The sequence below is a fragment of the Danio rerio genome, chromosome 1 (genome assembly GCF_049306965.1).
Source record: "Danio rerio strain Tuebingen ecotype United States chromosome 1, GRCz12tu, whole genome shotgun sequence".
NCBI classification, from domain to species: Eukaryota; Metazoa; Chordata; class Actinopteri; order Cypriniformes; family Danionidae; genus Danio; species Danio rerio.
In genome coordinates this window covers 13480141-13497708 of record NC_133176.1, presented here as the reverse complement: position 1 = coordinate 13497708, position 17568 = coordinate 13480141, and the positions used below count along the sequence as shown (strand labels likewise).

At 40.4% G+C, this 17568-nt stretch overlaps 1 protein-coding gene across 6 annotated transcripts in view; it reads right to left on the bottom strand.

Moving 5' to 3' along the window:
- Positions 1-17568, bottom strand: part of xpa (xeroderma pigmentosum, complementation group A) — a 30253-nt gene that overhangs the window by 5932 nt on the left and 6753 nt on the right. For 3 of the 6 annotated variants that reach the window (XM_005159814.6, XM_009306424.5, XM_009306421.5), the window contains exon 7: positions 12701-15669. In XM_005159814.6, the coding sequence (XP_005159871.2) occupies positions 15515-15669 (155 nt within the window). In that variant the 3' untranslated portion in view covers positions 12701-15514. 6 annotated transcript variants of the gene reach the window in all.

The window sequence follows — 17568 nt, the reverse complement described above, 5'->3', positions numbered from 1 at the left end:
TGTGGCTTAGTCCCTTTAATCATGGGCGGTCGCCACAGAGGAATGAACCGCCAACTCATCCAGCATGTGTTTTACACAGCGAATGCCCTTCCAGCTGCAACTCAGTACTGAGAAACATACATGCACAATCATTTACACACATACGCTATGGCCAATTTAGTTTATTCAATTCAACTAAAGCACATGTCTTTGGACAGCGGGGGAAACCGAACAACCGAAGGAAACCCACACACATAAGGGTAGAACATGCAAACTCCACACGGAAATGCCAACAGACCCAGCTAGGACTCAATCCAGTGGCCTTCTTGCTGTGAGACGACAGTGCTAACCACTGAGCCACCGTCTCATCCGAAATTAATCTTTAAAACAATTATATTTGTAAAATATTTCCAAAAAAAAATGAAAGCATTATACATCTGTTGATGGTTCCTTGCAGAACTTTCTTTATCTCACAAACATTTATTTATCAACTGTTGACTTGAGTTTTAGAATTATTATCTTACAATGTAAACACACAGAGCCGTGCGGTGTTTACTCACCTTCCGTTATCGATGCTCCACCACAAAGCTCATTGTTGTGCCATCAAAGGAGGGAGGAGCAACGATACGGGCACCTTGCTGCGATGTGATGCTGATGACCGGTTTGGTGGTGCTGCTGGGTGCTGTGCTGCCCGGCGGGATCATATACATGCTGCCCGTCTCCACTGCATCCTCGCCCTCGGAGCAGGTGGATGAATGTGACTGCGGCGCCGGGGGTGCAGGCAGAAAGGTCGAAGGGTAGACCAAGTAAGTTGGGGGATAGGCTGCAGGACCGAGGGCGACCGGTGACACCGACACTGGCACTGGAGTGAGTGATAAAGGAATGTCCAAGTACTGGCCACTCTCAGGATGGTAAAACCTCTGGGCGGCGGGCTGCATCGGAACAGGGGTGTCCACTAAGTAGTACTGACCCGTGGTGGGGTCAAGCAGCAGCTTGCGCTGGATGTGAGCATGCGGGACGTCTGCAGGGGGCGTGAGGCAGAGCAGCTGGGGTTGAACAACAGGTACATTTGGCACGGGCACAGCGTGATGATAAATCATAGCTGTAGGGCTGTCAGGGGACCAAGACTCCATTATGACAGGCGAGCGCTGCACGGGCTGAAGGTGGGAGGTATTTAGGTGAGACTTGGTGCAGCCCGATGCATGTGAGGGTTTTGAATCTGAAGGATGAGCTTTAATGGGGATGGTTAGATAATTGTCAGAGTCTGGCTGCTGCAGATCTTTCTGTCTCTTTTCTTCACCTTTCTGACATATTCTCAAGGATAAAGGGGATTTGTGCGTTTTTAAGGTGTAGTTTCTACTAGAAAACATCTTCTGAGTGCTAATGTTGGCTGTATTTACACAGGTAGGATCTCTGAAGTTACACTTTTCACTGAAAGAATCTTCCTGACTGTGAGAACCGCCTGGCAAACACACTTTCTCCTCATCGACTCCGGCACTAGAGGCTGAGACGAGCTTTTCAGAGTGCAGCTCAATACTAGTGTCCGCCTTCCCATATTCGCTCTCAAAGTCTGTTTTGGTCATGACTCCTTGCTCCTCTCGCGTGATGAGCGACAGCACGTGGCTGTCCGTGATTGGTCTCGGCGCTTGCGTTTTGCGCTTCCATTCGTTCCTGTCAAAAACGTACAGTTGCTCCATCGTTTTCACAGCTGCCTTTAACTTTTCAAGGGCTATCTGATTTGAAACCTTCGACTCTGGCTTCTTCTCACTGCCTTCTGTTGCCTTTTCTGGTTTGTGATTTGATGATTTAGCATCTATTTTTAGGTTAAACTCTGGTTGTTCAGTCACAGGCTTAGTGTGCAGCACTCTGGGTGCAGTGCGCATGGGTTCGCTTTTAGTAGCCCACTCAGATGACAGATTTGGGGATGATCTTGATGTTTCCGTTTCACCTTCTGGTTTTGTGGCATGGTTTGTGTTTACAGACTGGCATTTTATTACCATAGCTGTGGGAAATGGTTTCCTGTCGGGTCCTCTGTTGACAGGTTTGCTCTCCTCTCGTAAGGATGTGGATGAACCACAAGCATTTTCAAGCGCAACAAACCGATATGAACTCTTTACCAGTTTGCGCACATCTCTTACCTGATGAATAGGTGTTTGGAACTTACATTTACTATCTCTAATATCCCTCACCATAAAATGCGGGACTTTGTCTGATATGGTCAATGAATGGCTTTTAGATTCACTCGTAGCCTTTTTGACATGGTTGATGTTAGGTGTTAACAGATTGGTGATGTTGAACTGATCGCTTTTGTTTTCTTTGACACTACGAAGCTGTATTTTGATTTCGGGTGCTTTTTGGCACTGTGAGGTTTGGTCTGTGTCCGCAAAGCAATGGAGCTGGCCGGAGCTCAGTTTTCCACACCCTCCCCCATCTGACTCTGCAAGATCTCCAGTCACTTTCAGATTATGTAATGAAAGCCCGGCTGCTTCCTTTTCCTTAGGCATAAGCTGTGAGCTAGGGACATACAAGTGAGACATCTTAATCATCCTACCCTCGCCCTCAACACTTTCGCTGCTTTCCATCACAGGTCTAATTGAGGTGTCTGGCAGCGTCTCCTCCTCCTGTGTGCATTGAGATTCTCCATTACCTTGCGCTTCCTGCTCTCCATCTTTCCAGGTTTTGAAAGCACTCTTTTGACTGGGGGTCTTCAGTGGTTCACTTGGATCTAATTTATTGGACGTTTCAGGGTCGCAGGGTGACTCTGTGATTTCTGCAGCATGGGAACATGGAGTCTCTTGTGGCTGGTCTGTCACATCCCTGATATCCTCTTGGGAGTGTGCTGATGTTTCAGAAGTCTGTCTTTCTAAGCCCTTGGCAAACTCTTTACAATCCTTAGCATGAGCAGGGTATTTGTCTCTCATTTCACCTCTTTCCATTTTACGTTCTTGCTCAAACTGCATTTTCTTGGAAATCACATTTTTCAAAAGACTTGAGGCGAAGATGGCTTTCTTCTGGGATTCTTCCAAGCTTTCGTCGAGCAGATTTTCTGCTTCACGCTCAGCTTTGCTCATAACCTCTGCTGTGGAACGTGACATCATGGCATGCAGTGCGCGTTTCGCGCGCCTCTCTCGCGCAGGTATGCCAGCTCCTACATTACAGCTGAAGTTCAGGGTTTCAGTCTGTGTGATGGTTTCACCCGGTTTGCTTCGTATCTCTATTTTCTTGGACGTCTGCTGTGAGTTCAAGCTGTTTTTTATCGACACTATTTTAGCTTGAGGACTAGATGTACTGCTTTGAACCGCGTCTTTTATATTTGCGCACTCTGCGCTTTTATTTCCCTCAAAAACGGGCGTAGAGTTCTTGTGCGGCTCACGTGTCAAACTGCCGTAATTTAAGTCGACGAAAGCGGACCATTTGTTAATACTCAGTCCGTGTTCTGACATTGAGGACTCACTCGAGCTGCTCAAATTAATGGCATCAAAGTACGGGCACGCCAAACTCCGGAAGGAACGCGCGGTGAGATTACGCACCTCTTTATCAGCGTCATCCAGCTCGCTGACGGAACTGGACGCGCCACTGGAATATTCGTTGATGTCCTTCCCCCTCAGCTTGCTGGCGAGGTGCTGGCGGCCGGGGGGTGGGATAAAGTAGCGGTCAAACAGGGTCTCGCTTTTGGAGTCCGAGCTTCTGAATGAATAATGACTCCGCTCGCCTGCGCGTCTGGTGTGAAAGCGCACATTCCTCTGTCCCAGGACATTGGCGGCGGGCTCGTTGACGGCACGCGAAGACGTTTTGATTGACAGGTGAATATGTCCTGCTGAATTTCCAAGCTGTCCGGCGCCCTCATCCGAGCTGGCACATTTATCAGATTCACAAAGTTCACTTTCGGTGCTGACCAGAGCACCTGTGGCGCAAAGCTTGGCCGCGCGTGAAGTGAACGGAACTTTACTGCTCCTGGACTTGCTTTGGATCCTCCCGAGAGTCGTCTCGTCGCTGTCAAATGATGCGTAGTCAACAAACGAATACACCAGATTATCATCCTCGAAATCCCAGCAGGATCCGCGGCCAAACTCGTAATCCACATCGTGGTCCAACTCCGTCAGCTGAATCTCGTGCGTCGTTATATAGTGCGACTCCACGTCCGCCGCGCTCGGGCTGGCTTTAGACTCGCAGCGGCTGTTCAAGTACATATCGGTGTACTCCAGCTCCTCCGTTTCATACGACGGAGATTTGGGATTTTCACTTTTTACATCCTCTCCTGCGTCCACAGAGTCGTCTGTCAGCGGAGCGCGCTCTTCCTGGAGGCTCTCTGAAAGGCTCTTCCCCTCTTTCGATGAGGTTTTATCTGTATTTTCATTCCCCTCTTGCTCCCCGGGACTCTTAGTCCCATAGATGGACGCATCTCCTTTACATTTGAATATGGCCAGCTGGTTCCCTTCACCTGTGAAAGTGACTTTCACTGTCTTTGTGCTGTCTGACTTCATGTCCGACGGATTACCCAGGTCTACATAGTTTGTTTCGCTGTTCTCGTCACTATTGCGATGCTCTTTCGCCTCTTTCAGCAGCTTTTTGAACGGTCCGGTGTCCTCTCGGTCCGCGGTGACCGTGTGAAGTGTCTCCATCAGTGTTGCCTCTGACACCGGACCGCAGCACGGCTTGAGTGAGCGAGTGAACTGCTGCTTCGCGCGAGACCAACTGACCAGAGAGAGAGAGTGCAATGAGGGAGGGGAAGAGAAAATGAGAGTCTCACCACACACACACACACACACACACACACACACACACACACACACACACACATGTTTGTTTTTGTGAAAAGTGGGGACATTACATAGGTTTCCATTCATTTTATGCAGCCCAAACCGTATATTATATTGCCCTCACCCCACCCCACTCCTAAACCCAACCACCACAGGAGACTGTGTGCAGCTTTACTCTCTGATTAAACTCATTCTGTAGGATTTATAAGCATTTTGAGAAATGAGGACGTCACCAATGTCCTCATATTTCACCTCCTTTTTGTAATACCTGTGTCATACCCATGTCATTATACAGATTTGTGTCCTGATATGTCACAAAAACACGTACACACACACACGCACACACACGCACACACACACACACACACACACACACACACACACACACACACACACACACACACACAGACATGTATACATGGTTTACATGGACCCACATAGGCGTAATGTATTTAATACTGCTTATTATACCGCCAATACCCAACTATCAAAAGAAAAATGTAGCAAATTATAAGTTATGAGTTTTTAAAAAGAGGTTGCTTCCAAAATATGTGTAATACATCTTTAATTTTTTTATCTGTATTGTATACAATTTGGCCTGTAAATTTACTTTATGAGCAAACAATTATTTTGCCTCATAATTTAGAGGAAATTACCACTATAACATTAAAAAATCTAAAAAATAAAAATAGATTTCTATTAAAACAGCACAACATATTTAATTTTTACAAGAATATTCTACGCTAAATGTATCATTATTTCATTCATATTTTGATGTTGTATTATGTCAAAAACACTATAGGCACTTGCATTTAATATTTTCCTTAAATACAGTTAAAGTCTTTAAGTCCCCTCTGAATTATTAGACCGCCTGTTTATTTTTTCTCCAATTTCTGTTTAACAGAAAGATTTTTTCAACACATTTCTGAACTTAATAGATTTAATAACTCATTTCTAATAATTGATTTATTTTATCTTTGTCATCATGACAGAAAATAATATTTGAGATATTTTTGAAGACACTTCTATACAGCTTAAAGTGGCATTTAAAGGCTTAACCAGGTTATTTAGGTTAACTAGACAGGTTAGGCTAATTAGGCAAGTTATGGTTTGTTCTGTAGACTACCGAAACAAAATATAGCTTAAAGGGGCTAATTATATCGTCCTTAAAATGGCTTAAAAAATGTAAAACTGCTTTTATTCTAACCGAAATAAAACAAACAAGACTTTCTCCAGAAGAAAAAACATTATCAGACATAATAATAATAATTTGACCCAAACCCTAAAATTCTTTGACCCCTGCATGAGCAGCTGAATGAACCCCTAATTTTAAATGCACAATGAAAATTGTGGGCGCTTTCCTAGATCAAGCCGACAACACGTCTTACATCATTCTCCATTATAAGCATGTATTATTAGACACCGTGTCACAGCTCACAAAGCCTATAGAGAAAAACACTACGTTCAGTAGAGCTGCGGGTCTATTGTGGGTGCGCTCCTCCTAGAAGTGCATAAGCGCACACATAACGCGAGTAGAGAAACATTTGTTGTCAACTGAATGTTATCAATGTCCGCCTCTGGCCCACGACAGCTGCGTGCCCGTATTAGAGGCAGTGCCGCTGCCAAACCTACAGAACACAAGCTGGCCCTGGGAAAGAGACACGACAAGCACAGCCCAACAAAGACAGAGAGAAAGGGACAACTGCAGATGTGTGAGGGATATGACAGTCTGAGGTCAGGTCGGCCAATAGGAAAGAAGAGGCTGTACAGTAAATCATCTGCAATTAGTCTAATGGAGTGAGCTGTTATTCAGTCTAACAGATCAGTTCTCACTTTTAAAAGAATTGGGAGGAAAGTCTATAGATCAAATACATTCATTAATTCAGTTTCCTTCAGCTTAGTCCCTTATTTATCAGGGGTCGCCACAGAGGAATGAACCACCAACTATTCCGGCATATGTTTAATGCATTGGATACACTTTCACCCACTACTAAATCAATAAACACATTTCTTACGCAAAAGTTGGATACAAATTAAAGTTAAAAACGATGTTCTCTTCATTGTATTTATATCATCTAATTTTTGTAATAGATTGTACTTTTACTAAATTTAAGGTTAAAATCCACACTGGATGCTTTCAACAATTATCCGACCTAAAAAAACTGAAAAGCAAATATTTTCTTGTTTCTGCATTTTATACACTATTACTGCTGATTTACAGTTAGAAAAAGTAGACAATTATTTGCCCTCCTGTTACAGAAATCAGAGAGTGGAATTTTTGGAGACCCGGAAGGGACGTGATGGTGGGGGGGAAATGGGTGGAAGAAAAAAAAACTGGGTGGGGAAAAAAAAAAACAGAGTGTAACAGAGTGACGGGATTTTTTTTTTTAGTTTTTGCATTCCCCTGCACAGATGTTTTGCGTTCTCTCGCAAAACAGTTTTTCCACAAACACTTCCGGTTTACCTAATGCATGTCAACCCTTCTGTTTTTGCCAGGTTCTCCCATAATTTACCATTCTATCCCGCGATCATCCTATAATTAAGTATTCTCCAATATTTCTCATATATTTTTCTCATATATTCCTGCTGGAAGATGAACCGTTGCCCGAGTCTGAAGTCAAGAGCACTCTGAAGCAGGTTTTCATTCAGGATGTCTCTGTACATTGCTGCATTCATCTTTCCCTCTATCTTGACTAGTCTTCCAGTTCCTGCTACTGAAAAACATCCCCACAGCATGATGCTGCCACCACCATGCTTCACTGTAGGGATGGTTTTAGCCTGTTGATGAGCGGTGCCTGGTTTTCTCCAAACGTAACGCCAGGCATTCACTCAAAAGCGTTCAATTTTGGTCTCTACAGACCAGAAAATTTTGTTTCTTATGGTCTGATATATATATATATATAGTCCTTCAGATGCCTTTTGGCAAATTCCAGGCGGGGAGTCGCTTCTGTCTGGCCACTCTGCCATACAGACCTGGTTGGTGGATTGCTGCACAGATGGTTGTTCTTCTGTAAGGTTCTTCTCTCTACACAGAAATACGCTGGAGCTCAGACAGAGTGACCATCAAGTTATTAATCACCTCCCTGACTAAAGCCCTTCTCCCCTGATCACTCAGCTTAGATGGCCTGGCCAGCTCTAGGAAGAGTCCTGGTGGTTCCAAACATCTTCCACTTATGGATGATGGAGGCCACTGTGCTTATCGGAACTTTCAGAGCACCAGAATTGTTTCTGTAACCTTCCCCAGCCTTGTGCCTCGAGACAATCCTGTCTCGGAGGTCTACGAACAATTCCTTTGTCTTCATGCATGGATTGTGCTTTGACATGCTGTTAACCCTGAGACCTTATATAGACAGGTGAATGCCTTTTTAAATCATGTACAATCAACTGAACTTACCACAGGTAAACTCCAATTAAGCCGCTGAAACATTTCAACAATGATCAGTGGAAACAGAATGTACCTGAGCTCAATTTAGAGCTTCACAGCAAAGGCTGTGAATACTGATGTACATGTGATTTTTCAGGGTTTTTATTTTTAATAAATTATTATGTCATTATGTCATTATTACAATGTGTGTAAAACTCTGAGAAAATAAATGAATTTATTTCATTTTGGAATAAGGCTGGAACATCAAAAAATGTGGAAAAAGTGAAGCGCTATAAATACTCTCCGAATGCACTGTCACTACTAAATAAAAAAGAATAACGAATGGCCTTTGAGGTGATGTGCTTCAAAACAAGTTTGCTATATGCTTCAGCGCCAAAACACGAGTTGCCATGTGATTTTGTGGATTTGTTAAATAAAATAATAATCTAACCTAAATAAAGTTAGTTTCAGAAGCCTATATTATACTGTTATCACTATTAATGACACATTTAAATAAGCAGGAAATCCTTTTGCAATGTACTCGCAGCACCGAACATGTGCCCAGATTACTGAAGAACAAACTCTGTTGGAGGAATGAGAGAATCAGGCACTTGTTGTGAGAATGTAGATGTCTGCATATTTGTGCCAGTCTGTGAAATAAAACAGCTTAAAACATATTAGTATTTTAGAAAAACAGTTCAAGTTTGCATAACTAATGATTGATCATATCCATAAGTAAATATGCAGCCTAGTTTTTGATTACTTGACCAACGCATTAAGGCAAGCATCCGCTGAGATAACCGAGAAATTATGTGCTCCCATTGTGCAGTGTCACCCACATGACGGAACTCGTCGTGAAGAACAAGAAAAAAGTAAACCTGCTGGACTTTCGGCTGTGGTGTCGTGAGACATCCCAGGCATGGTATCAGTTATCGTGAACTATGCCACATTGCACGACTCTTTTGTCACAATGCCCATTTGTCAATGTTATGAATCCCCACAAAACCCTATCAAGGAAATCATGCCGAAATTGTGCCAAAATCGTGTGATCTTAAGCCTAAATTTAACATAAAAGGTAAAACTTATCCCTTCACTCTGATTGGAATGTTGTTAGATGTTGATCCAGGAACATGTCCTACTTGGTGAAACCACACCTCTCATGTACAAGCATCACATGTCCGAAAGGGTAAAATATACGGCGCACCATGACAGCTGGATATGGCTCACAGTGGTTGTTTTCACACCAGAACGCGAGTCAAACTTGCCGGTGTCTGAATTTTTAACGACCTCCACAAAGCTGATAAATTTAGGCAGCTATTTAAAATGCGGACGCCACGCATGCAAGCACTTCGAGATCAGTTACTTACAGAGTGCCATATAAAACGGCAGGTGGCAAATCATGGGTGCCATTAATCAAAGCGCAGGCATTAGTGGGGTATGTCCTTCTCTGTGCTTTGCTGATCTTTCGGCCTTACGTTGACCCCAGGGGTCAGCGGAGGTGATGGGACATCAGCATGAACACTAGGCCAAATCTATACAGTTTTCTATCTATCAAAAGCAGCCTGTAGCTCTGTAGCTCATGATCCGGCTAATATTAATGTTATATGTTTTCAGCTGTAACCATCAACAAAAAGCACTTTAGATCTATTATTACAGTAATTGCAGGTGGACAGTTTTCGGTGTCCAGCTCATCTCATGTCCCTGTGCGCAGTCAATGTGAATGATGATAAAAGCGTGGAGGGGTTTAGATTTCAGAGCCGCTATGCTAAGACTTCACAATTAGGTCATAAGAACGCAACAGGCATGAGAACAGAAATAAAAATGCCCCTCTAAAGGCGCTTGAGGAATGAATTCATTACCCTTTTGTGACACGGACTGTCGAACAATCTTGCGCTCATACTTTGTCCATAGCGAGTCTGGAGAGAGACTACGAAATTAATAAGCGGGCCGTTAGAATCAATCAGGGGAAGATTTATGGACACAAGCGGAGAACATGTGGCTTGTGAATTATGGTACCAAAAAAACAAGCTAAAGGAAAACCAATCCAAGCTTGGCACACACGCACACACACATTGCTGTTCAACATGTTTGGCGTCAGTAAGATGCTTTAAATTGGTAGTAAGACGAGTTACAAGAATATACTGTATTTCAAATCATTTGCTAATGTTTAAGGAGTATAGTTCATCAATAAATGAAAAATCTGTCCTCGTTCTAAACTTGTTGGAGTTTTGCAAGAGGATATACTGAAGAATGTTAGAAACTGTAACCACTGACATTTATAGTAAATGTTTTTCCTACTATGGAAGTCAATGGTTACATGTTTCCAACAATCTTCAATATATCTTCATTTAAGCTCAACAGAACAACAAAACTCCTTTATAACAAGTCAAATATTCCTTTTTAGTTTTTAAGATGGGTAATGAAAAGTTTCTTGAACACTAAATGAATATATTCAAATATACAATAGATAGAATATATATAAAATAGGATCACGTGACACTGAATTTGTCCCAGCCAAGCTAACCACTGAGCCACTGTGCAGCCATATTAAAATCATTCATTTATTTTCTTTTTGGCTTAGTCCTTTTAACAATCTGGGGTTACCACAGCAAAATGAACCGCCAACTTGTCCAGCACATTTTACGCAGCTGATGCCCTTCCAGATTGCAACCCATTACTGTGAAACATCCATACAAATTCACTACGGACAATTTAGCTAATTCAATGTACCTGCATCACATGTCTTTGGACTGTGGGGAAAACCCGGAGGAAACCCACATGAACACGAGGAGAACATGCAAATTCCACACAGAAATGCAAATTGACCCAGCCGAGGCTCGAACCAGCAACCTTCTTGCTGTGAGGTGATTGTGCTACCCACTGCACCACCGTGATGCCCTCGCCATATTATATATTAGATATAATAATTTATATAAAAAATCGTCAGAAACTAGAAACCATTGACTTATTATTATTATTATTATAATTATTATTTTACTATGGAAGTCAATCGCTAGGAAAATCAGCTTTGCCAAAGAAAATAAAAAAATATATATTTTAAAAAGTATAATTACTTCCTCTTACACCTAGATCCATCTATAATCACAGGTGATATTTTAGCCACACTATGTTGGTGTTTTTTAACATCTAATTAAGCGGTCATTAATTAGCGCAGCGCTCAACCCCCAACCTGGAGGACCAGGACATACACTGCAGTCAATTTAGCTTACCCAATTCACCTGGAGCACATGTCTTTGGACTTGTGGAAAACCCACATGAACATGGGGAGAACATTCAAACTCCATACAGAAATGGCAACTGACCCAGCCGGGACTCTAACCAGCAGCCTTCTTGCTGTGAGGCGTCAGCGCTACCCACTGAGCCACCATGCCGTCCTACTATTACTTTTGTTTACAATATTATAGCATATATTTGATCAAATATACAGTATAATGTTACTTTATTTTTATTAAACATTTTGCTAACACTTTACAACAAGGTTCCATTACTTGAAGGAAAGTTGACCAATAATTTAGTCACCCTCAAGTAAATCCAAACCTTTATGAGTTCCTTTCTTCTATTGAACACAAAAGCAGATATTTCAAAGAATGTCAGAAACCTAGCTATTGACCTCCATACTAAATAAAATAAAAAATAAATAAAAAAATAAAAAATATGAATAATACGTCAATGGTTTCCAGTTTCTGATATTTTTTATATTAAATGTTATATCTAATATATAATATGGTGGCTTAGCGGTTAGCACTGCCTCCTCACAGCAAGAAGGTCGCTGGTTCGTGTCCCAAGTTGGTATTTCTGTGTGGAGTTTGCATGTTCTGCCTGTATTTGTGGGTTTCTTCCGGGTGCTCCGGTTTCCATAACAAGTCCAAAGACATGCGCTATAGGCGAATTGGATAAATTATAATTGGTCAAAGTGTGTGTGTTTGGGTGAATGAGTGTGCATGGGTGTTTTCCAGTGCTGGATTGAACTCTGAAATAGAGATTAAGCCAAAGGAAAATGAATGAATATATAATATATATCTAAATAATATCTACTTAAGAAAGAAACTAATAAAGGTTTGGAACGAGTAGCCTAAAGTAAGTAAATGATAACAGTTTTTATTTGAACCTGTTTTTTTTTTATATCAATATTCAAACATATATTCTATGTTTTTTTCTATATCTGTTTGCACAATAATAATTGAATCAAAATATATTAATTTATTCATGTTTTTATTCGATTAATTTACTATTTCAAAAGTTACTGTAATTCCTTAGGCCTATGTTATTATTGTATCTTTACTGGAGGTGCCCTTTGTTTGGTCTGATTCTGCAGTGGCCTGAAGGGTTCAGAGACGTAAAAGCGAACAAGATACAGGCCGAACACAAATAAATGACAGCAATGCAAGGCATGTGTAATCCTGCCTCACAGGACACCATGACAAAAGGACGAACATTCACACATTCACTCTCTTACTCACACACACCAGACACGACACGAGGAAACAGAGAATGGTGTGTGTGTCCCTGAAGAATAATAATAAGCATGTTTGTGGTCTTAAAACATGACATAGTAAAAGCTAATAATGGAAAACACTTTCTAAGACGAGGTTTTTATTTATTATAAACCATTTATTTACTAAATTCATCATTTCTAATACAGTGTAACATATATAGCCAAACGTGATGTAAATAAACGAGTGATTTTGTGTGTATGGTGAATATGGAGGTGTGATACATTCGGTGGTCAGACAGACAGACTGAAACACAACACTGTAAGAGAATCTCTCAGTCTGCGTATGGAATCGTCAATATCCCTCGCCGTACAAACACCCACTGGGATTTTACGAGGTAGACGAGGAAGAGACCAGTTCATGTTACCAGTTCAGCTTCAGACCAGTTTGGTTCGTTTGAGTCATGATTAAACTGACAAGGCATACTTTTGGTAGTCACGTAGCGAATATTAAAATACACATGGAATGTACCATTTAATACACCTCATTTACAGTTTGTTCACATATTTAAAATATGCTAACAGTGTGTGTGTGCTCCCCTTGAAATAATAATGAATCATCTTGTATGTCATTCGATAATTACTTTGACTGTAGTTCTGAAATTCAGCTCAACAGCGCCATCTTGTGATCCAATCTAGCGCTTAAAACTCTTACCGTCACTGATGTAAACGTTTCTAAACTTCACAAACCATTAACATTTAATCTATAAATTACACTAGCATCTCTTTTCATGCTACTAGTGCCCATTTTCCATTCAGTTTAAGTACTCAAATGTTTTTAGTGCCATTTATTCCTCAGGTACTAGTGACCATACAAGATAGCTACTAGCATTACTTACTGGTGTTCATTTATTAGATACTGGTACACATTTATTAGATACTAGCACTTACTTATTAGATACTAGCACTTACGCATAAGCTAGTGGGATTAATTTATTAGATACTGCACATACTCATTAGCTAGTGGTATTCATTTATTACAAACTGCCTGGTCCTACTAATTTATTAGATACTATAATTTTTTAATTAGATACTAGAATTTATTCATTAGGCACTGGTTCTTATTATTAAATACTAGTGCTTATTTCATTCATCATGTTATTTTTATGCTTGCCATTGTCTTCTATAGCAGTGTTTCAAACCATATTCCAGGAGGACCACCAGCACTGCATGTTTTGGATGTCTCCTTTGTCTGTCACACCCATTACAGGTCTTTCAATCTCTGCTAATGAGCCGATGATCTGAATCAGCTGTGTTTGGTTGAGGAGACATGGAAAATGTGCAGAGCTGGTGGTCCTCCAGGAACACGGTTGAGAAACACTGATCTATGGTAATCTGTCATTGAGATATCAACTATTCAGTTTTGACTGGTATGTTTAGACTTTTGATTAGTCTGTATTCCAGCTGCGACTATGGCATAGTTTATGAATTACTAGTAATTCATTAGGTACTAGTACTTATTTTGTTTTTAGATTGTTGTATGTATTTATTACTGTATTTATTAGATACTCTTGCCTATTTAATAGGTACTAGTAATTATTTTTAGGTAATTATTTTAATTGAGTTCCCCTTTTTGACTAGTCGAAACATATAACGAGATAAAAAAAACTGTTGTGAATAATAAAATACGAAATGTTACTTGCAATAATTATAAAGCATTTGAGTATCTAATAATATTAATAATAATAATAACAATAATAACAATAGGTACTAGTGTCCAATGAATAAGAACTACTTATACTTACATATAAGAATTAGCATTTATTACTGATTAGATATTCATACCTATACAAGTACTATTATAGTATATAATGTAATACAAGTACTGGTATCTAATAACAGGTACTGGTAAATAAAATAAAAACTACTAGCATTTAAAAACATGAACTTGTGGCAATAAGAATACACACAAGTCAAAACTTAACAGTTAATATCTCAATGGCAGATCCTTATTGAAGACAAGGGCAAAAGGTAAAGCTTCCCAGTGTTTAAAAGACGTCTAATAGATGTCTAAACATAGTCGTCTCGAACAAAAACAAGGCTGAATTTGGGCTCTTAGAGAAAATCTAATAGAAGTCTCAGAATAGGCCAATTCAACTAAATCTCGTTACGAGTCTGTCGATTTGACGACTAGTCTAGTTTTGGGCTCTTCTTAGATGTCTATTAGATTTTCACTGAGAGCCCAAGTTTAGCCAAGCTGTCTAGCTTTAGATGCCTATTAGACGTCTATTAAACACAATATGTTTGCTTGGTTGTTACTAGTGAAAACAAAATAATACCTTGTCATTATTAAATTAAGCACTAAAATCTAATAAACATAAACAATTGTGTAATGAACAACCAAGTGTCTATTTGATCGGTCTAACAAATAAGAGCACAAGTACCTAAAGAATACTAAACAGTCTTTTAAATTATGCATCTAAAGCAGCATTTCCCGACCCTGTTCCTGAAGGCACACCAACAGTACAGATTTTCTACCTCTCCCTAATCAAACACACCTGCATCAACTCATCAGAACATTAGAAAAGACTCCACAACCTGTAATAAATGGGTCAGATAAGGGAGACGTCCAATGTACTGTTGGTGTGCCTCAAGGAACAGGGTTGGGAAACACTGATCTAAAGAATAAATAGATAGTAAGTGCTAGTTCCTAATGGAAAAGGGCACTAATATAGAAAAATGAGTACTAATATGTTTCATAGATTAAATGTTAAACGGCTTGCCATACTTAAGATATAAACAAACAAAACAGCACCACTGTTTTTTTTTGGAAGCTTCAGATACCTGGACTGCCACTAGAATGTGCTGAGAGCCTGATTACTTGTCTCCGTTGACCTGTACCTGGACCCTGCTTGCTCCCTGTGTAGTAGCCATATCTGTATGAGCTGGAAGGCACAATCACATTTTCTCAAAAGTGAGTTGGTGTCCACAGGTTTGACACACTTTCCTGTAGAGATCTTCCTCTTCATCCAGCAGCTCGTCAGGGCCGTAGTCGTGCTGATGAATGCTGGTGTCTTTCTTAAACATACTGCTCCTCACCGTCCGCCTCAGCTCTGACAGACATGGACAAATCAACACTGTGAGCAACTCTAGTCATCTCAATTAGTTCATTTAGTCTATAATCAATACATGATGTTATCTAAACATTGATTATTTCAGGTTTATAAAATATTTCAAACACAAAAACAGTCATTTTCAACTGATTACTGCTTATGAAAGTGTTAAAAACAACATATTCTAATTCATTTCTATGAGCAATTTTATCAGTGTGGTGAAAAATTATTTAAAAGGCACAATATGCAAGATCGGTTCATTAATATATCCAAAAATCACAAGAACACAGTGTTATATATTTTGTTGACTTAAGTATGTACACTATTTCAAATTTTTGAAGAATGCTCAGAGAAATAAACTATTTTAACTAGGGACCATGTGCTGTGTTGCTGTCCTAATGACATCACAGACCCTCGTTTTTCTGTTTTTTTTTTTGGTTTTATAGAAAACAGGGAAACACTAAAGATGCTTCAATATGTTGTGTTTTTTATTATAATATACAGAGCAGCATTATAACAGAACCTTAACATGGTTTTAATATAATAAATAGTCCCCCGGTAAGGTTATATCCCACGTGATCACAAGAATCAGAAGCAGTGAACTGTGGCATAATAAAAGCTCCGCTGCTTTTGTGCTGCATCAGCCTTTCCAATGCACTACTTTTCTCGTGATTTTATAAGTAAATGGCCTATTTCCACTGAGTGGTACAGTATGGTTCATTATGCTTTTATGGCCCTTTCCACTGTCAAATGGTACCAAAAAGCGAACAGTACTGTACCACTTTTTGGGTACCCTTTCCAAAGGGTACCTAGCACGACAAAAAAGTACCAAAAGGCAGAGCTAGATGCGCAGCTGCACGCTATTGGTTTACAGAGAAGCATCACTTGCCAGGAGAATGAAAACAAAAGAATTTTTAAATACATTACACTGTAATAACAAGCCATGGTCGACCTGAGCTCAAACAAACATTGTCATCTTGATGAACAACAGCAAAGCCAAAAACAGCTAAATCTGCAGTGTCCTGATGTTGTGTTACAAGACCATCTAAAAGCGCGAGCGGTTTCACTTTCTTCAGAGATCTTGCGTGCCCTCACTGCGTGTCTATATTTGAAATAACAAACTTATTGAGCTGATGATAATAATGTGCGTGTGATTATTGAAGTGCTTCTGACAACCTTTCAGATACAGACGTACGTGAGAGTGAAGCATGAAAAAACAAAGGAGAAGCCGGAAAAACAAAGGAGCAAATAATTCTTTCAGCAGCCTAACCGTAGGTTCACACCGAAAGCAGCGAGAGCGTCAAAGTAGCCGGAAGTCATTCATTTTCAATGAGAGCCGGCGGCGATAAGCGGCGATAAGCGGCGAGGAGCAGCGTGGCGCGCCTTCGCCGGCATGAGCGTCGAGGAGAGTTGAAATGAAGTCAACTTTATGGTAATGAGCTATGACGCGGTTCGGCGGCAAGCAATCAGAATGAAGACGTCCACTGCTTGACAGGAGTCCAGAGAACACAGACCTGGGAACTTTGGTTCCGACCACAGTTGTTCCCAAGGGTTTGATTATTGTGGTCGCCGGATTTCCAATTATTTACAATGTTTTCTTACAGGAACATGCATTAAATTAGTTACTGGCGAGTTACTGATCTTCATTAATGTTATATAAATTTATCTTAAAAAAAGCAAGAATCTCACGCGATGTGACAGTACAAAACAGTACTGCTGCTTCAGGATATTTCAGACATATGGACACATATTGGATAAATAGAGCAAAGCCACACCACATGCAACTTGATCTTCCATTGTTGTATGAATTTGATAAGAAGTGCGCAACATTTTCAAGCTAGAAACTTGTTTTATGCAGGAATGTAACTGATATGCTGCAACGGCTCCTTTAAATAAGAT